Source organism: Myotis brandtii, unplaced genomic scaffold (genome assembly GCF_000412655.1).
Source record: "Myotis brandtii unplaced genomic scaffold, ASM41265v1 scaffold582, whole genome shotgun sequence".
In the NCBI taxonomy this organism is placed as follows: domain Eukaryota; kingdom Metazoa; phylum Chordata; class Mammalia; order Chiroptera; family Vespertilionidae; genus Myotis; species Myotis brandtii.
In genome coordinates, this window is record NW_005370187.1 from 508,161 (window position 1) to 528,828 (window position 20,668).

Below are 20,668 nucleotides of genomic sequence, written 5' to 3' on the forward strand. Positions count from 1 at the left end.
ACCAAATGTGGTTATCCCAGGAATGCAGGATTCAACACAAGAAAATCCACCAATCCGTGTACTATGTCATATTAATAGCATGAAGGAAAACGCTCACATGGTTATCTCAGTTGGCTTTGTTTTAAGCATTCGGCAAAGTCTAGCTTCCTTTTATAATTAAAAACAAGCTCAGAGCCCTGGCTGGCGGGGCTCAGTTGGTTGAGCGCCATCCTGTGCACCGAAGATCTCCGGTTCATTTTTCTGACCCTGTTTACTCTGTAGGATTATTACCTGACTTTTCCTCTAGTCTAGATCCTCCTGCCTGTAACCAAACACAACAAGAGGACATTTATTCTGCCTCTGCTCTGAGCCACAAGCCAGACTATTGCACTTCACCTGCAGGCATGATGATGGTAGTGTGATGACCTAATCTTGAAGCTAGCGAAATTGCAAGCTGCCAAGTTCCTTCCTTTAAAAAAAAGTTTATATATTTCAGAGAAGAAGGGGGAGAGAGAGAGAAACATCAATGATGAGAGAGAATCATTAATCAGCTGCCTCCTGTACACCCCAAACTGGGGATTGAGTCCACAATCCAGGCATGTGCCCTGACCAGGAATCGAACCATGACCTCCTGGTTCATAGATCAACGCTCAACCACCGAGCCACGCCAGCCGGACCCAAGTTCCTTCCTTAACAGCCCAATGATTATTTTTCTTATCTCATGAAAGGCTGGCAGCATTCACACAGCAGACCCTCCCTTGATTTCCCAGGCCCAGCTAGTGCGCACCAAATGCGAGGCAGGGGTCCTGTGTAGAGGACATGGCTTGTGGGCAGTGGGAGGAAGCGTGAGGAAATCAGGTCCTCTTCAGCCTGTAGATGCCGGTTCATTTCCTCACGCCCTCCCCAGTGCACAGCGTTCATTCATTGAACACTTACCATGTTCAAGGCACCGTGCTCAGTGCCTGACATGCACTATCCCACTTCACCACCACCATAATCCAATGATACTCTAAGTGAAGAAATGGATTCTAAGAAATTCCAAACGATTAGTTCAGTGCATCCAGGTAGGCTATGGCTGACTCCAAAGTCTATGTTAATGCCACTGTACTACAAGTTGTGTAGCTATGGATATAAAATTTACATTTCTGCCAGAACCGGTTTGGCTCAGTGGATAGAGTGTCGGCCTGTGGACTCAAGGGTCCCGGGTTCGATTCCGGTCAAGGGCATGTGCCTTGGTTGCGGGCACATCCCCAGTGGGGGGCGTGCAGGAGGAGGCTGATTGATGTTTCTCTCTCTCTCATTGGTGTTTCTAGCTCTCTATCCCTCTCCCTTCCTCTCTCTAGAAAATCAATAAAACATATTTTTTAAAAAAATTTACATTTCTATCATTATATAGTCTTCCACTCCAGCTCCCTCCCTCACCCCACCTTGACAACCGTTCCTGGTTGCAGCTGTGTTTTGTAAGATGCAGGAGGTATGCATGTTATTAAACTGGTTTGCGTTTCTCTTGTTCATCTGTCTTTTATTATAAGGAGGACTCAGCCGAGGACCTAGAAGGTAAAGGGAAAATCATTTTTCCTCTCCTCGTTTCTTAGTAGTGCCTTCCAGTACGAATTCTTCCTTTCCTTTCTTAGACACACAGCATGGTTATTTTAAATTCTGGGTCTGTCTGTTTCCAGAAATTCTGTTTCCTATGGTATGTGTCCTTCAGTGTGCTGTCTTCCTTTACAGTCTTCAGAGTATTGTGATTTTGGCGCCTGCCATCTTGTTCTCTGGGCAATGGCCACTCTCTGGTGCTGTGTGTTGGGTAAGCGCTGAAGGCCGGGCCCTGGTAGGTGTGTATTTCAGGGGAGGGCCCTCAGGGAGAGCCCCAGACATTGCCTAACCCCCTGTGGACCATCCGTGTTTGCTGCCACGTCACCAGGAGACACCCCTGACCACGGCTTCACATTTAAACCGCTAGGAAACCATGGCACCGGGAGAATATTGCTGGGCCATCCATCTGGGGGGTTGAGAATGGAGGTTTGTTACAGGGATCGTCAGAGTGTGATTGGTCAATCTGCAAGTCTGTGCATGCACTGGGCACCAGGGTAGGGCTTTTACAATGTCCCTCCTCCCTCTGCCCCCTCCAGCCATCCTCCACCCCAGGCTCCACCCCGCTTCCAGCCTCATCCCTGCCTCTGTCCCATCCCTGTCTAGGGTATCCTTCAGACTCCTCAGGGATTTCTCACAGCTTTTAAAACAAAAAATGCTTCCAATTCATGCTTTACTTTTTTTTTTTTTCTGGTGCTTTCTGGGTTGATTTGGGAAGAAGCATTCAAACAGCCCTAGTGCCAAGTAAAAAAAAAAAAAGGGTTTGACATGATAAAAATGCTATGCAAATTCTAAGGATGCCCATTATCAACAAAATTCTGAGACCTCCAACAAAGCAGAGGCGGTTGCTTATGTAAATTGTTTGCTTTGTGGCTTATTATTTGTTATTGACATAAGAAGACTGCGAGCACAGAATGTTTTTCCAACTGTTTCAGTGTGTGCGAAGGTGAAAGCTGACAATGAATGCCAGGGGAGGGGTGACAGGTGGTGCCAGGGTTTGCTCCTTGAGAATCACAGGCGACCGTTGCCACACTGCGTCTTCCCCGTGCAAACACTGAACCCTCCCTCCGGGAGGCTGCTAGCTTTGTTCCCTGCATGACATCGTAGACGCAAGGCCACACCTGGAATGGTGACAATGGAGAGACAGCAAAACACCCGGTCAAGTGCTCAGTGTTGTTCTTCTGAGAAATTCCATCAGACTCCACACCCTTTCCCCTACTTTTCTCAGGACCTTTCACTTAATTAGATAACAATCTATTACCTATAAGCCTCAGACGCCTCCCTCACAAAACTGTGGGTCTGAATGTCACCCCAGGCAATCAGAAAAGGCAAGTCCTGCCAAGGAAGAGATTGGTTAACCACTAACCAAACCCCGGCACTGTCTGCTCTTCCCTCCCACAGCAGAATCTGCAAGTGAGCGCAGGAAAGAGCCGGATAGGGAGGTGCAGCGGTGAGAGCCCGGCCTGCTGAGGGGCCCCAGATGTGTGGTGGCCAATGCAGAGCGAATCAGTCACTACATGTTGTGTTTTTCTTCAGCCACGTTGAGCGGCTCAGATGCAGACACACACACCTGGGTTTCAGATTTGATCCCCAGTTGGGGCGACTGAGGTTTCTCTCTCACACTGATGTTTCTCTCTCTCTTCCTCTCCCTTCCTCTTTCTCTAGACTGAGTCAATAAAAACATATCCTCAGGTGAGGATTAAAAAAAAAAGATAGGAAAAATTGAGTGGGCTCCACACCCTTGCTGATGCCAGCCCTTTGCCTATGTGCCAATATCCACTGGCAACTACGTAAAGGGCTACTATTAAAAGATTCATTCCTTGTGGTTTTGAAAGATTTTTTTCTTATTATGCATATTATACATTAAAATAGTAACAGCTCGCTCCACAGGGAGCATTCTGGACCACCAAGTGAGAGGGACTCAGATGAGGAGCCAGGCCAGGGGGTTGGTTACCTTAGGACGGTACCAGGAACATCAGCCCCTGCGCGGCGGCTGGGCACCCATCGGGCTGCCAGGGCCCAGGAAAGGAGGGGTGGGAGCTACCTACCCTCTCCTGCACATGCCCGGGAGCAGAACGGCTCCCTGCGAGTAGAAGGATGTTTTCCTTTGACTTGCCGCTGCTCTGAGACCTTTGGCCCAGTTTAGGCAGCCAGCTGAGCCTGATAAACAGGGGCGTGCCCTCCGGGGGCAGGAGTCTGGGGCTCTATAAAGCCAGCTGGGGCACTGCCGGGCACCTCTCCCCTGGACTGTGAACTGCTGGCTCTCTGCTCGCGCCTCTGAAAATGCAGCGGCTGCTGACTCCCGCCAAGCGGGTCTTGCAACTGAAGAGGGTGCTCCAGGGAGCACCTGCCATGCTTACCCGCCTTCTCCCCGCCGCCCACCACAGGTGAGTCCGCGGCTCCCAGGGACTGTCCAGCTCACTCGCAGGGACGTGTCCTAGAACCAGCAGAAGGTAGGCAGAGGGCCCGCCACAAGGAAAAGCCCACAGAACCCAAGTCAGAGGTTGGCAAGGCTTGTGCACAGCCTTAGCTACGCAAGTTAACCTCTGGGGTCTGAGGTTCCTCATCTCTAAAGGGACAGCCCCTCCCAGCTGGAGTCCCAGGGTCTCGAACTCTGACTCCTGCTGTTTGTGAATGAGGGTGTCTGTCACACCCCCAGCTGCGCCAGCTGTGGAGGAATCAGCACCAGGGCCCACAGCATTCTCCCCTCCACCATACCCACCTATTTGTTGTTGTTGTTGTTGTTAATCCTCACCCAAGAATATTTTTCCAATTGATTTTTAGAGAGAGTGGAAGGGAGAGTGAGAGAGAGAAACATTGATGTGACAGAGACACATTGATTGGTTGCTTCTGTCACACGCCCCAACTGGGGCCAGGGTTGAGCTTGCAACCAAGGTACACGCCCTTGACCAGAATCAAACCTGGACCCTTCAGCCTGCAGGTCAACGCTCTGTCCCCTGAGCCAAACCAGCGAGGGTCACCATCCCCACCTTTGCCCACAACCCCTTGCCAAGACCTTCAGGATTCTGTGCCAACGGCAGTGTTAGCAAACCCAGCTGCTCCAAGTCACTGCAGCAAGATTCCAAAGGACCAAGGGTAGCAGGTGCTTTTCTCTGTCCTCTGATTGCATGGAAGGGCAAAAGGGGATGTAAAGATGTGTGTGCGTGTGCATGTGCATGCGTGTGCACGTGTGTGCAATCTGCCTGAGCGCAGAAGCACCTATGCTTTCTCCTTTTCTTTGTGAACTTGCCCAGTCTGGCCCAAGTCTCCCAGCATGGATGGGAACACAGCTACAGCCAGTCCCCCAGGACCCCGGAGCCACCCTGCACCCTGACAGTAGCCCTTTCTTTCCTGCCACTTCCACACTGCATTCCCTGGGTGCTCCGGGAAACGACTTCGATCTGGTGCCTCCCCTTGCCTGGCACCCGGGGAGCCTGGGAGGATGGGAGTGTGGGGCAGGTGAGACTCTCTAGCCTTCTTATTTATTTACTTATTTTTGGACTCTCCACCATCGTCCACACATTGTCCACACTCTCCCCCACCCACCGACTGTGCTCAGGTCAAATGTCCCAGCTCTGAATGTCACCTGTTTTGGTGTTTGCGAAAAAGGGACTGACGTGGGTAGGCTTGTTTCAATAAGCAGCATTTGGCCGCCCACCAAGAAGCCAGCCTCAGTCCTCACCAACCTGCCCCTCCTTCTGACGTTCTTGGGCCCAAGATCTTGGCATCATCAGCCACATTTCCCTTGTCGATATATTCATAGCTAATCCCCACTTTCCGGGGCCTGGACAGCATTGAGAATCTTCTCTATGGGGTTCTTTTTCCTATGTGTCTATCCCCCCTAATCCAACCTGCATCGGCTCTAAAGGCAACCTAAGAGCTTCTCCCATCTCAGCATGCGCTTCGCTGCCTTTAACACCAAGGAAGACTTGTACCCTCCACCTCGTGTCCCGCCTGCTTTTTCTCAGGTGTCGTCTCCCTCCGCCCTTCGCTCTCCCCTCCAGGTATCCTTACCTGTTCAATCACCCTACACCCCCATCCCCGGGGCCACTGCCCTTGACCGGGAGTCGAACCTGCAACCTCCTGGTGCACAGGACGACGCCCAACCAATGGAGCCACACCAGCCAGGACTGTATTGTTTGTTGAGGAAACTGGCTAGAGACCATCAGTGGGATTTTGCTTGTTATTCCCCCTGCAGGTTTTCTACAGTCCCTGCTGTCCCCTTGGCCAAAACGGGGACTTGGCCGAAGGACGTAGGCATCCTGGCCCTGGAGGTGTATTTCCCAGCCCAATACGTGGACCAAACAGACCTGGAGAAGTACAACAATGTGGAAGCAGGGAGGTACACGGTGGGCCTGGGCCAAACCCGCATGGGCTTCTGCTCCGTCAAGGAGGACATCAACTCCCTGTGCCTGACGGTGGTGCAGCAGCTGATGGAGCGCACGAAGCTCCCCTGGGACGCGGTGGGCCGGCTGGAAGTGGGCACCGAGACCATCATCGACAAGTCCAAGGCTGTCAAAACAGTGCTCATGGAGCTCTTCCAGGACTCGGGCAACACGGACATCGAGGGCATCGACACCACCAATGCCTGCTACGGGGGCACTGCCTCCCTCTTCAATGCGGCCAACTGGATGGAGTCCAGCTCCTGGGACGGTAGGTGCTGCCAGAGGTCTGATGTAAGAAAGGAGCTGGGGTTGGAGGCTGAACACTCAGGGCTTTTTTGTTTGTTTTGTTTGTTTAAAATACATTTTTATTGATTTCAGAGAGGAAGGGAGAGGGAGAGATAGAAACATCAAGGATGAGAGAGAATCGTTGACCGCCTGCCTCCTGCATGCCCCACACTGAGAATCGAGCCTGCAACCTGGGCATGTGCCCAGACTCAGAATCAAACCATGAGCTCCAGGTTCATAGGTCGATGCTCAATCACTGAGCCATGCCGGCCGGGCTTCTTGGTGTGTTTTTTTTATGAAAGTAATTGAAAATTATACTTAAAAAAACATTACACATACACAAAAGTGTGTAAAGTGATAAAAAGAAGTTCCCTTTGGACGCCTCATGTGCCCAGACTCAGAATCAAACCATGAGCTCCAGGTTCATAGGTCGATGCTCAATCACTGAGCCATGCCGGCCGGGCTTCTTGGTGTGTTTTTTTTATGAAAGTAATTGAAAATTATACTTAAAAAAACATTACACATACACAAAAGTGTGTAAAGTGATAAAAAGAAGTTCCCTTTGGACGCCTTATTACCACTTTCCAGAATTTAACAGTTTCTGTGTGTTCTTCCAGATTTTTCTATGTACCTGCAAGTACAACTTATCTATTCAGTTTTCGTTTTTAACATTATACATATGTTATGTATAACATCTCTATGATGTCCTCGAGGTCGTTCTATATCAATATACATAAGGTCTGCTTTGCTCTTTTAAACGCGACATAATATGCTATTCATCAATGTGCCAAACTTTACTGAATTAGCTCATATTGACAGATATTTAGATTGTTGCAAGTTTTGTGCAATGATCAATCCTGTTTTCATGAGTGTTGTACAAGTTCTGCATGCTTGTGATAATGTGTGGGAAGACTAGATTTCTAGACATGGAATTGCAGGATATGTTGTGTTGGTTTAAGAGTTTAATAGAATGTGCCCAATTGCTCTTCAAAATGTTGTACTAAAGGTACATTTTTACGATACATACTATCAGACTTTCTAATCTTTGTCAATATTATAAGTAAAATAATAGTGTCATTGATTTGCCTTTTTTTCATTATGAGAACTTTAATATTTTTATGACATTTATTGTCCATTTCCCTATTATATTCTTTGTCTTTTTTATGAGACTTTTTATAAAAGAAGAAAAATAGCCTTTTGTTGGTTATAAGTATTGTAAATACTTCCCCAGTTTGTCTTTTGAGTTTGTTTCTGATTGAAGATTTTAATTTTTAAGTGGTAAGATTTACTGATTTTTTTTCCTTAATGGCTTCTAAATACAAATAGATGATAGATAGATAGATAGATAGATAGATAGATAGATAGATAGATAGATGATAGATAGAGATAGAGACAAAGATATAGACATAGATATATAGATATTTTGGGGAAATAATTTTTTGTTGGGATTGGAGTTGTTATAGTTCTTAAGAGAAGGCTCTCGGGTTTCGATGAATTTGGGCTGAATCCTGACTGAATCCTTATTGTACTATCTATTAGCTGCATGGCTCTGGACAGTGATTTAAGTGCTTTGGGCCCCAATGTACCCAGCCCTGGAGTAAATCCTAGGGGCTTCCTTATGGAGCAGATAGATGCTAAAATTACTACCACGTGTCCCCTGAAGCTCAAGTTTGGTGTGCTTTTTGGGGTGGGGAATGGGGAGCAGTACTATCAGATGAAAGTGGAACAAATAATAGTCAAGACAACAATTATTCATTGAGTAATAGCCTCACTATTATAGAGGTAGTAACTATGACCGTGTACATTAAATGTGCTTCCTCAACATAAACCCTTTTCCCAATAAAAATACTATAATCAAATTGTCCAGAGCACATGGCGTAGGATCCAGACAGAACTGGGCTGGAATATCCAATGCCATGATCACTAGGAGTGAGAGCTTAGCAGGTGACTTGGTCTCTCTGGAAGGCAGTGTCTTCCCCTGTAAGTGTAGATGTTATCGGCCTCATTGGATGGCTTTCAGGATTCCTTGAGGCTAACTGATGTCTAGCTAGTCTTTCAAATGTTAGTTTCCCTCCCTACCCCTTGGCTTTCTATGAGAAGGAATTTCAGCCACAGAGTGCTGAAGGGGATGGGTACCAAGCTACATTACCTCCAAAATGCCCATTAATAAACTGCTCATGGAGCTCAGAAACAGAATTCTGAGTGAGTGAGCGTTTTACAGCTACAGCACCTGGACACGGAGTTTTGACTTTGCATTTCAAATGTGTCACGATGGGTTTCATAGAACCCAGGCTCCCTGGGGTGGGGATTTTTGGTTTTGTCTGTCAGTCTATCTCCAACACCTAAAATCGTGCCTGGCACACGGGAGGTGCTCAGTGTACTGAGACTTGATGGTGATGATACTTATTTCTGGTCTCTCCTTGCAGGTCGCTATGCAATGGTGGTCTGTGGAGACATCGCAGTGTATCCCAGCGGCAACGCTCGCCCCACAGGGGGCGCCGGAGCCGTGGCGATGCTGATTGGGCCCGAGGCCCCCCTGGTCCTTGAGAGAGGTTTGTAGTAACCTGCAGGTGCATGGTACCCAAACACGGTGCACGGCACGGCCAAATGCATAGCTCCTGACCCCAAATGGGCATGGCGTACCTACTATGCAGGGCTGAGGGTGGATTTGAGGATGTCAGTTGCTATCTAAAGGGGGATTGGGGAGCAGAGGGCAGGAAGAAAGGGATGAGAGGGATGGGGGGGGTCATCTTTTGCGCCATCACACGTTGGGACAGGGATGCATGGAATAAATGGGGGTGATGCTGTTAACAAGGACGTAAACTGGCAGTTGAAGATGAAAGATGATTATTGGGTGGAAAGTAAGACTTTCCTTTGAGACTTTTGGCATCTATTCCAGATTTTGTTCAGCCCAGATAGGCATGGAAAGGCAAGCATGAATCTCACTGATGTAAGAGCAACAAAATATTCTACTGCTTTGAACATGTGAGGGACGTTGAGTGGGCCCGAGCGTGGGCCCAAGACAGACAGAGACCAGGGGGCTGTAAGAGTTCTCCCATCCTCTCTGCTCCATGCGGGCTGCTCGGTGCAGTCACTGAATCCACTGTGTGTCTTGCCAGGGCTGCGGGGAACCCACATGGAGAACGTATACGATTTCTACAAACCAGATGGGGCTTCGGAATACCCAATGGTGGACGGGAAGCTCTCCATCCAGTGCTACATACGGGCCTTGGACCGGTGCTACACAGTCTACCGCCAGAAAATCCAGAACCAGTGGAAACAAGGTATGGGGCTCAGGGGGCAGAAAGGGGGCGCTATGCACACGGGGCCAGGAGTTTGTCCTAAAAGCTTCAGACAAGGCCTCTTCTCTCCTCGGAAAGTGATCTCAAGAGGATTTTTCCACCTGGTCGTGGTCACAGTTTGATTCCCAGTCAGGGCACATGCCCAGGTTTCTGGCTTGATCCCCAGAGGGGGCCTGTAGGAGGCAGCCGATCAATGATTCTCTCTCATCTTTGACGTTTTTATCTCTCTCTCCCTCTCCCCCTCTGAAATCAATTTAAAAAAAATTTTTTAAAGAGAATTGTTTCATGTCCTCTTCTTCTTACACCTTCCCTGGGTCCATGCCCAAGTCCAATGGGAAGTCATTCAAATTCAAGTACAAAATTGCCTCTATCTTGAGCTAAATAAACAATCTAGGCCAAAGCCACCAGTATGAAACCAGCAGGTGTCAGCCACCTGGAGAGGGACTGCGGTGAGTCTGAGTAACCACATCCTGCTGGGCCCAGCATTTGTTGCTGCTGAAGTCAGGAGTGATGGGACCCCTGGTTGGTCGCTTGCCACCTTCTGAAGTCAGCTTGGTGTTGGAAAAGCTGCCTGTGTCTTCAGTAAACTGTTATCAGGGGTTCTCCCCAGATGGTAGTGTTACAAGTTGACTTTATTTTCTCCTTCAGTTTCTAAATGGTCCTCTAAAAAAATATATGTACTGCTTTCAAAATCAGAAAAGAAACAAATTTTATTTTAGAAATAAAGAGAAACCTACTTTTATTTTTTTGTTAACCCTCACAGGAGGATATTTTTTCCATTGATTTTTTTAGAGGGAATGAAAGGGAGAAGAGAGAGAGAGAGAGAGAGAGAGAGAGAGAGAGAGAGAGAGGGAGAGAAACACTGATGTGAGAGACACCTCGATTGGTTGCCTCCCACACACGCTCCGACCAGCCCTGGAACAAACCTACAACCCAGGTACATGCCTTTGACTGGGAATCGAACCCACAACCTGTGAGGACCAAGGCTCTATCACTGAGCCACACCAGCCAGGGCAAGAGAAACCTACTTTTTAAAAATAAAAAGGGTTCTGAACTGCTTAGCCATGCCCAGATGGGCACCTACAGACGGCAGGTTTCAGCGAGGGAGAAGGCAAGTGCTGAAGCATCAGAGCATGGATGCTGTAGGGGTGGCACAAGCAGCCACTTCTTGCCCCTCCCCCGTGCCGTGGGTGAAATGCCAGCTGCCCAGCTGCTCCCCACGGGCGAGGAGCCAACCTGGACCTCCGCCTCTGCCCATCCACTGCAAACCACTATTCACTCATTGCTTCCGCCTCCTCCAAGTTCTATGCATTCTAATTTCACTCCATGGTCTCATATGGAATCTGAACCACCTGCTTGGGAGTCAGCACTAATTTGTAAACTTCCCCCTAAGGGCAGAGGGTGCATTGCCCTTCCCTTCGAAGTGAGAGAAACTGTCTGAAGTGTAGAGTGAGAGGCATCGGAACAGGAATCCAGAGCCAACCATTTTGGAGCTGTGACTTTGGACACATAACTTAACTTTGTATTTTGTAGACACTGTGTCCTCCTCTGGACAAGAGAGAAAATGATAGGACACAAGGTCGATGGGGAGGAATTCGCTTTCACAGAGGTTGGCCATAGCAGACAGGAAGCATCTAGCTGTTTCTTTCCCTTCTTTCTGTGTAAGTCGGGTGTTTAGTTAAGTGCTTGCAAGGGGACGGAGCAAACCTCGGGAGTGTTTGCTGGAGGCGGGGCCGGCGTCCCTCGGCACAGTTAGATGTTGGAGCCAAGGTCTCAGTGGCTTATCTATCAATCATGTCACCTCCTTGTTTTCACACTTTCCCTCCCAGCTGGCATCGACCGAACCTTCACTCTCGATGACTTACAGTTCATGATCTTCCACTCACCCTTCTGCAAGTTGGTCCAGAAATCGCTGGCTCGCCTGATGTACAATGACTTCCTATCGGCCAGCAGCGACACTCAGAGCAGCCGCTACAAGGGGCTGGAGGCCTTCAGGTGAGTCTCTTTGTGGAGAGCCTAGAGCAGTGGTTCTCAACCTTCTGGCCCTTTAAATACAGTTCCTCATGTTGTGACCCAACCATAAAATTATTTTCGTTGCTACTTCATAACTGTAATGTTGCTACTGTTATGAATCGTAATGTAAATATCTGATGTGCAGGGTGGTCTTAGGCGACCCCTGTGAAAGGGTCGTTCGACCGTCAAAGGGGTCACGACCCACAGGTTGAGAACCGCTGGCCTCAAGGGTCAAGAAGCGTGAGGAAGGAGGAGGCTTCCTCCAGCCTTGAGTCTGGACCACCAGCCACTCCTGTGGGGGAAAAGGACACTCCTCCAACAACAGAAATGACACCAAGTCTTGCGTGGGTTAGTGGGTTATTGTCCACATAGGGTCCTCCACCTTTATCTCAGGAGCACAGGGAGTTTGCCGGCAACTTGGATCATGGGACTTTAAGAAGCTTCAGAGAATAAGACAAAGGGGAAAGAGGGTGTGGCCACATCATGCAGTCAGTAAACATTCGATGAACGTCAGCTATGTGCCAGGCATCTTACTAAACTCTAGGGACACAGAAGCAAGGGTGACTCTATGCTTTCTGCCTAGAGGCTCTCACAGTTTATATGGACAGAAACACCCAGAAACAATCCCCGTTCAGGACAGCAGCTCAGCCAGTGCCCAGTCTAATTCTCACTCACTGTGGACTCCATCAATGCCTTGCTTGTTGCCTCAATTCCCCCATCTACAAAATCGAGATAGTCCAGCTCACCCTTTTAGAGGTCAATAAGGCAGGAAGAATGCCATTTATGGATGCATGACTCCAAGATATTTAGGAACAAAATGAATCTTCAATACAGACAGTCCCCACTAGGAAGAGAATGTTCCCTCTCTTCTTGGTCCCTGTTCAGGTGTCGTAATATGCCAGCAATATCTGCCCCTATTGCAAACTGCTGCTACCCCTGCCACTAACAAACACCAACATGAGCACAAACACCGCTTACGAGACCTGCTCCATGAAAAGAATTCGAACATACAAAGATAATAACCTAATATATTTAATATATGAAATCTCGTCAATTATAAGATAAGCACTTTAGTAGAAAACTGAGCCAAGGATATGGATAAGGAATTTCCTCAAAGAAGAAATGCACATAATCATATTTTCAAATGTACATGCTCATTGGTAACAAAGTTGAACAGGTTACCATGTTCTTTGTGCAGCCTTTTTGAAATTGGAATGTGCAGAATTGACGAGGCTACAGGAAAATGGGCAATTCATAGATATTGATACAAGGGTTTGGCGGAGTAATAGGAAAACAGGGAGTATAGGGCTTAACGATATGCATAGCTTCTGGCTCAGTGATTCCACATGTTTAAAAGAACATGTAGGTTTTCTGAGTAGTGTTTTAACTAGTGAGGATAGGAATGGGAGATGGGCCAATGTAGGGCCAATGCTATCATGACCCATTCTTGCAGCCTTTATAATACTGTTGTAGAAGGTGATCTATTGCCATAGAGAAAACCAGTTAAGGATGCATGCTAAACAGAATGTAAGAATGATTTTATTTTCCAATAAACTGTGTGAAAGTAGAGATAGATCCCACACAAATATATGACCTAAGCGCTCTCTCTGAATGGTAGACTATTAGGGACATCTTCATCTTTGCACTTTTCTGTATTTCTAAATATTCTATAATAAAAACATGTGCCCTGCTAAGTAACAAAATAAACTGATGAACAGAATGGCCCCAGAGTCATGGAAGCATGGAACAGAGTGAGGAATCTCAGAGGGGATAGATCCCACACAAATATATGACCTAAGCGCTCTCTCTGAATGGTAGACTATTAGGGACATCTTCATCTTTGCACTTTTCTGTATTTCTAAATATTCTATAATAAAAACATGTGCCCTGCTAAGTAACAAAATAAACTGATGAACAGAATGGCCCCAGAGTCATGGAAGCATGGAACAGAGTGAGGAATCTCAGAGGGAAGAAGGACATGTGCCCCGGAGTCTTCCCTCCAGAGCAGCGGTCGCCAACCAGTGGTCCGTGAGGTCCGAAAGGTTGGCAACCGCTGCTCCAGATTGTTACTTCCCCTCCAGAGCTGCCTCCCTCCCCTCCTGGGGCTCTCACCTGACGTGTTCCTCTGGCTGCCTCACAGGGGGCTAAAGCTGGAAGACACCTACACCAACAAGGACATGGACAAAGCTCTCCTGAAGGCCTCTCTGGACATGTTCAACAAGAAAACCAAGGCCTCTCTTTACCTCTCCACGCACAATGGGAACACGTACACCTCCTCCCTGTATGGGTGCCTGGCCTCACTTCTGTCCCAGTGAGTACTGCGTCCGGCCCACCTCCCAACCCACCCGTGGCCTCAGGGGTCAACCAAGCCTGGGTCCTCTTGTGGTTCAGAATTTTTTTTTAAGAAGGAAGGAAGAGAGGAAGGCAGGGAGGGAGGAAGGGATGGAGGGAGGTGAAAGAAACTTATTTTAAAGGTGTATATAGGTTTACAATCAGTATTAAATAGTCATCTCCTAAGTGAAGTTCATGTATTATGTCAGGGGATGTGCAAGAGCTACTCTATGCAGCAAGAAAACAGAGGAACTTTTATGCATATTTTTATCTCATCCACTTAAAATCTCTATACTTAGTGAAGATTCCTGGTTAAGAGAGTCTAGTTTTAGAGTCCCCAACCTAGGTTCAAATCTCTTTACCACTTATTAACTTTGACCTTGGGAAAAGACTTAACCTCTATGTGCCTTCCTTTCCCCATCTATAAAATATGTGCAACAACGTTATGTACCTTGTTGGTTTTTGATGAGTGTTAAATGCCTAAAGCAATTAGAACTGTAATAACACTCAGCAGATGCTCAAATGTTGTTATTTCTATTGACATTCTATGTTGTGAGGTTTAGAAGGAAATACATGTACTATCTATAGTACATGCATATAATCTAGGAGATGCATATATATATAAACTTGGCGAAATTGCCCAGGTGGTGTGGCTCAGTGGTTGAGTGTCAACCCATGAACCAAGAGATCACTTGGTTCGATCCCTAGTAGGGGGCATGCAGGAAGCAGCTGATCAATGATGTTTCTCTCTCATCGATGTTTATCTCTCTATCCCTCTCCCTTCCTCTCTCCCTAAAAACCAAGAAAAACATATTTTAAAATAAACAAATAAACAAACTTGGTGAAATTATTGCTAATGGGGGGACGAGAGCACTACCAGTCAGTGTAGAAGCCTGTGAGTCCAGTGGTCTGGTCTCCATTCGGAGATGCCTTCAGAGTTCACTGAACTCACCTTGTCTTCAGGGGTGGGGAGAAGCTCCTTTTACACCCCGAAATTCCTTTTCACTCCCTGTGCCTTCTGCACCTTGGATTTTAGCTGCTTCCTTCTCGGCATATTTTCTCCTTCTGGGCCTATATCCCCGGAGTCCAAAGCCCCTCTTTGTGTGAGTTCTGGGAGCCCATTTCCAGTGGCAAGAGGTGAACTAGATTGAGTCGATAGGGTGGTTGTGTGTGAGGAGCACAGGATACAATGCTGGTGCGCTTTCTGGATTTTGATTTCCTCCCCTGCAGTCACTCTGCCCAAGAGCTGGCCGGCTCCAGGATCGGCGCCTTCTCCTACGGCTCAGGCCTGGCAGCAAGTTTCTTCTCATTTCGCGCGTCCCAGGATGCTTCTCCGGGTGAGTCCGTCTTTCTACCAGGTGCTTCTTACCCGAAGAAACAATGTTCTGCCTCACCGCCAGGGAGGCTCCCGCCCTCACCGAATAATGTGATTAAGAACAAAGGAGCCGAAACCGGTTTGGCTCAGTGGATGGAGCATCGGCCTGCGGACAGAAGGGTCCCAGGTTCGATTCCGGTCAAGGGCATGTACCTGGGTTGCGGGCACATCCCCAGTGGGAGATGCGCAGCAGGCAGCTGATCGATGTTTCTCTCCCATCGATGTTTCTAACTATCTCTCTCCCTTCCTCTCTGTAAAAAATCAATAAAATATATTTAAAAAAAAAAAAAGAACAAAGGAAACCGCTAAAGGGATTGAAGCCATGGAGCAGGTTTGTCTGATTTGTGTATTTGAAGCGCTGCCCTGGCACAAAGGTAGATTTGGGGAACCCAGTCAAGCTGGTCCAGCAAATAGGGCAGGTGAGAGTAAGGATGGCTTGGTTGCAGCTGGTTAAAGAGACGTGGGCGGATTTGAGGTGCCCAGTAAGCAGCTGATGATTGCTTTATGACGAATGCAGTAAAAGTCGCGCATCTAAACGCTGCGTGAGATGTACCTTGACTAGATGAGTGTGTCTGCCCCTGTGTTTTGCCAGCATCGTGTTTGCTGGCCTTCATCATTTCCTGGCTTCCAAGCCACACACTGGGCACTGTCCCCCCAGGTTGGAGCTCCCACACACCCTTGCTCTCTACTGGGCTGGTGGCTGGTAGCAGTGACAATGACAATGAAGCCGGTTTATCAATCTTGCTTTTGCTTCGCAGGCTCCCCCCTGGCAAACCTGGTTTCTAGTCTGTCCAACCTGCCAAAACGCCTGGACTCCCGGAAGCGCATGTCTCCTGAGGAGTTTACAGAAATAATGGACCAAAGAGAACAATTCTTCCACAAGGGTAAGGAAAGGGCAGGAAGATGAAGAGCTTCAGAAAACTGTATTTTCTGAAGCAAATCTTGAGATACATGGTTTGTACCATGGTCTGAAAAGGGGATAGAACCTATGGAATTTGGAATGTTCCAGAAAACCTAGGTGGAGCAGCCATCAATCTTATCTGGAACAGGGGACATGATAGAGCAAAGAAAAAAAACAAAACAATAAAAATAGGACCTCTGAGATGAACATCCATGGACAAAACACTGAAATACTATAATAAACCAGGGCCAGAGGGCTTAGGGTGCAGAAGGAAGTGTCTGATAGGAAATGGGAAGCTCTGAGGTACACCTCAAGCTCAGTCCCATTGACCCAAAAAGCACATGGTGACTGTGTCAATGGAGGAAGGCCATGTTTACTGAAGGAGAATGTCAAACTCCTGTAATAAAATGCCTAATAGTCCAGCCTATGGACTAGACCAGTGATGGCGAACCTATGACACGCGTGTGGGAGGTGACACGCGAACTCATTTTTTTTGGTTGATTTTTCTTTGTTAAATGGCATTTAAATATATAAAATAAATATCAAATAAGTCTTTGTTTTACTATGGTTGCAAATATAAAAAAATTTCTATATGTGACACGGCACCAGAGTTAAGTTAGGGTTTTTCAAAATGCTGACACGCTGAGCTCAAAAGGTTCGCCATCACTGGACTAGATCCTATGGACTAGAGACTATGGACTAGAGACTATGGACTAGAAACTATGGACTAGAGCCTATGGACTAGAGACTATGGACTAGGACCTATGCACGAGCTCTGCTTCTGGTCCTCCTGCTGGCCCAGTGCTCTATTGGGCATAGAGGTGACCTCGCAGCCCCTTGCAACACAGCCAGGAGAGCGTCCCACGGAGCTGTAGGCGTCCCTGTTACTATTTTCTCTTCCCCAATCGCATAGAGCTTGTCTTGAGTCTTGCCTCCTCTCCTTATCCCACAGTGAATTTCTCACCCCCTGCTGACACCACCAGCCTTTTCCCAGGCACCTGGTACCTGGAGAGAGTGGATGAGCTGCATCGCCGAAAGTATGCCCGGTGTCCGGTCTGAAGGTGGTGAGTGGAATGTTGCAGGGTTGGCGGCAGGAACGTTTTCCTCCGGGAAACAGATGCAGTTCTGATGGTGTAACTAGGCCCAGGAGGGTTTGTAGCTCCCAACATGGTCAGAGGTGGGGAGTTTGTAGCATGAAGACCAAGAAAAACACTAGGACTCTGCCCTGGAAAGCCCAGAGCAGGGGGGAGAGGCGTGTTTTTAAATCTCAATGTGAAAAAGAGAGTCAACGTGTTTATCTGATCTGCATATGCCAGGAAGCTCCCTAGAAGCTCTATAAAACAAAGTTAGCACCTTATGGGGAAGCAGGCTGTGGCCTTGAACCTATGGGATTCATTACTCCAAAGGGGCGAGATCAGCCCTAGCTGGTTTGGCTCAGTGGATAGAGCATCAGCCTGCGGCCTGAGGGGTCCCGGGTTCGATTCCAGTCAAGGGCACATGCCCGAGTTTCGGGCTTAATCTCCAGTAGGGGGCGTGCAGGAGGCAGCCAATCAATGATTCTCTCTCATCATTGATGTTTCTATCTCTCTCTCCCTCTCCCTTCCTCGCTGAAACCAATAAAAATATATTTTTAAAAAACCACAAAGGGGCGAGATCAGTCAGGAAAATGAATAGCTTCAGTGTGGTAGGGACAGATTCATAAAGAGCAGGATCTTAAGGAGAGAAGAGTTTAATGGAAGTGGAATGGGGCCAGAGGAAGTGGAATGTTGTTGTTAATCCTGACCCGCAGATATTTTTCCATTGATTTTTTGAGAGAGTGGAAGGAAGGGGGAGAAAGAAAGAGAGAGAGAGAGAGAGAGAGAGAGAGAGAGAGAGAGAGAGAGAAATAGCCATGTGAGAGAGACACATCAATTGGTTGTGTCCCATACACGCCCCAACCAGGGCCAGGGATCAAGCTTGCAACCGTGGTACGTGCCCTCGACTGGAATCGAACCTGAGACCCTTCAGTCCGAGGGCCGATGCTCTATCCACAGTGCCAAACCAGCTAGGGCTTTTAAGCTACTTTTTTAAAGAAAAATCAAATATTCGGAATCTTAGAGTTCATGGACCCAGATATCTGCCTTCAGTTTATCTGCCTTCCAAGTTGGTAAGATACGCAGAGGAGTGAGGAGCAATTTCTCTTATAGCCCATACATCTCAATAAACACGGTCTCACGCCCAAATACTTCCTCTATATTTGTCTGGGGCTTTTATTTACTTATTTATTTATTATTGTTTCCTTCCTTTGGGAGACGAAGGGGGAAGAATGAAAAGGTTTGCCAAGGGCAGGGTGTGGAATAGGAGACAGGAGGGGAAAGTCCAGGGATAAAGGAGATTCTGAGATAAAGCAGAAAACTGCAGGCTGAGGGGGGCCCCAGCTCACTCCCAACCCTGCCAGCTGCTCGGTGGGGGGTCAGGGGCCAGGCGAGGAGGGTGGGGCTGCAGGCTGTGGTGAGAAGGCAGGCTCAGGGGGCAGCTTCACCAGATGCTGACACTGCCAGGGAGCTCGGGTGTTTGTTTGTTTGTTTGTTTGTTTGTTTGTTTGTTTGAAATATGGTTCTTACGGGAAAGTCAGTGGCAAAGAGGGGGCTGTTAAGTATGTCAAGCTGGTTCAGTCATGAGGAGGGGGAGGAGAGAGGGGCAGGGGAAGGAGGAAGGGCGGGAGGGAAAAAGAGAGACATTTGGGTTTTTCAAGGTGTGTGGCGGAGAGAGAATGACATTTGGGATTTTGAAGGGAGAATTTCAGGGTCCAGCCCCCTCCCTCTCGGGGTGGACCAGCTTCCCTCCGGGCTTAGGCCGCGCTGTGCCTATGAGAGAAAGCTGGCGCCCTGGGCCTGCTCATGCCCATCACTCACCCAGGAAGGAACCCACACTAACCAGCTCGGAGCTGAAATAGGACTTTGAATCAGGGCAGTGCTCGGCAAGCTCTTTGGGCCTCTGCATGGCCCTGCCCAGCCTGCTGGCCTCTCAGACAGACCGTGTCAAGGGGGCTTTGCCAGCCCTGGCTCCCGGCACCGGTCCCTCGGGCGGGCAACAGGGCTTGGAGCTGGGAGGGGAGACCGTGGAGCACCCCAGCCAGCCCTCGGGATGCAGTTAGGAGAGAGAGCCCCTGTGCACAGCCCTGCCTCGGGCAAGAAGCAGGGACTGAGGGCGGGTGCCCAGGATGAGACTCAATATTCAATGGCCTTGTTTTGCTTCTTTGAATTCCACAGCTCCACGGAGTGGCCCTGGGAAAAGTATGCTAGCACAGCTTTTGCCCACGAATCATATACAAACAAACCACCACCCACCCACTCTTAGCTGGTAAACAGAATGGATTGGACACGCTGTCCCCGTCAGCCCGGGCCCTGTGGAGTGACAGCCACCCTCCGGGGGCCCGCATGCCTTCTCCTGCTGCATCACTGCCAGGCGCCGTGCGCTGTGGGCCAGGGCCCTTCGTGGAAAAGAGAGACGGAGGGAGGCCTAGCCCGGACCTCCTGCAGGGTGCAGATCCTTGTCTCCAGATCCGGAAGACTCGTCTATTGTTTGTTATAGCTGTTTGTATTGTTATTATTATTACGTTCCTGTGCTGTTATATCTTTATTCTTTCTTTGGGTTTTCTGTGAATTTCTCAATTTTATATCTGGTACTCAGCTGATATAGCGCCATTAAAAAGATAGAGACATGGGTGGGGGGAAGGGGACGATGGTGTGGTGCTGGACAATAGCTAGACTGGGGGGTGATGACTTTGTTACAGTTGTCGAATTCCAATGCTGTACACCTGAAATGTATATAATCACGTCATAAAAGTTAAAGGCAAGAGAGGCAACCAGGCCCCAGAAGTCACAAACAAGAAAATAAAATTAAATATTCACGCCCTGGCTCAGTGGTTGGAGCGCCAGCCTGTGCACTGAAAGGTCACTGGTTCAACTCCCAGTCAAGGCCACGTACCTGGGTTGCAGGTTGGATCCCCAGCTCAGTCCCGTGAGTGCAGGAGGCAACCAATCGATTCTCTTACACTGATGCTTCTCTCTCTCTCTCTCTCTCTCTCTCTCTCTCTCTCTCTCTCTTCCTCCCTTCTCCCTCCCCTTCCACTCTCTATCTAAAAATCCATGGGAAAACTAGCCTTGGGTGAGGATTAACAACATTAAATTAAATACTCAAAACACAAAAGGAGGGAAGGGTTCTTCTGTTTCCTGGAGAGAAGCCTGCTGAGCCTCCAGGCTCCTGCCCTGCCCTGGCACCTGCCCCCCAGCAGTGAGTTGCTGAGCATGGTCTCCCCTCCTTTCTTTTCTCTGGGAGGTACAGGGAGACCAGGGTGGTGCAGCACACAGGGTGGCCCAGCTTCCCTCCCTGACCCAGGACAGCCGCCCAGGAGAGCCAGCAGACAGGGGCCAGACAGGACTGCGAGAGCTTGTGGATCAAAGCTCCCCACCTGGCCAGTGGCATCTGAACAAATAAACCCGGGGGGGAGGGGGGGGGCGAG

At 48.5% G+C, this 20,668-nt stretch overlaps 1 protein-coding gene across 1 annotated transcript; it reads left to right on the top strand.

The window, feature by feature from the left end:
* The first annotated feature begins 3,792 nt into the window (after positions 1 to 3,792).
* HMGCS2 (3-hydroxy-3-methylglutaryl-CoA synthase 2 (mitochondrial)) lies at positions 3,793 to 20,057 on the top strand. The gene is made up of 10 exons (XM_005879078.2): positions 3,793 to 3,959; positions 5,771 to 6,225; positions 8,669 to 8,794; positions 9,362 to 9,526; positions 11,374 to 11,539; positions 13,698 to 13,868; positions 15,119 to 15,225; positions 16,022 to 16,147; positions 17,117 to 17,228; positions 19,416 to 20,057. The coding sequence occupies exons 1-9, from the start codon at positions 3,856 to 3,858 to the stop codon at positions 17,221 to 17,223; spliced, it is 1,527 nt and encodes a 508-aa protein (XP_005879140.1). The 5' UTR covers positions 3,793 to 3,855; the 3' UTR covers positions 17,224 to 17,228; positions 19,416 to 20,057.
* The last annotated feature ends 611 nt before the right edge of the window (positions 20,058 to 20,668 follow it).

Coding starts and splice junctions, on each gene's coding strand:
- HMGCS2 (XM_005879078.2), top strand. CDS start 3,856: ATGCAGCGGCTGCTGACTCCCGCCAAGCGGGTCTTGCAACTGAAGAGG. Junction 6,226..8,668: donor GGAGTCCAGCTCCTGGGACG/GTAGGTGCTGCC, acceptor CTCTCCTTGCAG/GTCGCTATGCAATGGTGGTC. Junction 9,527..11,373: donor CCAGAACCAGTGGAAACAAG/GTATGGGGCTCA, acceptor TTTCCCTCCCAG/CTGGCATCGACCGAACCTTC.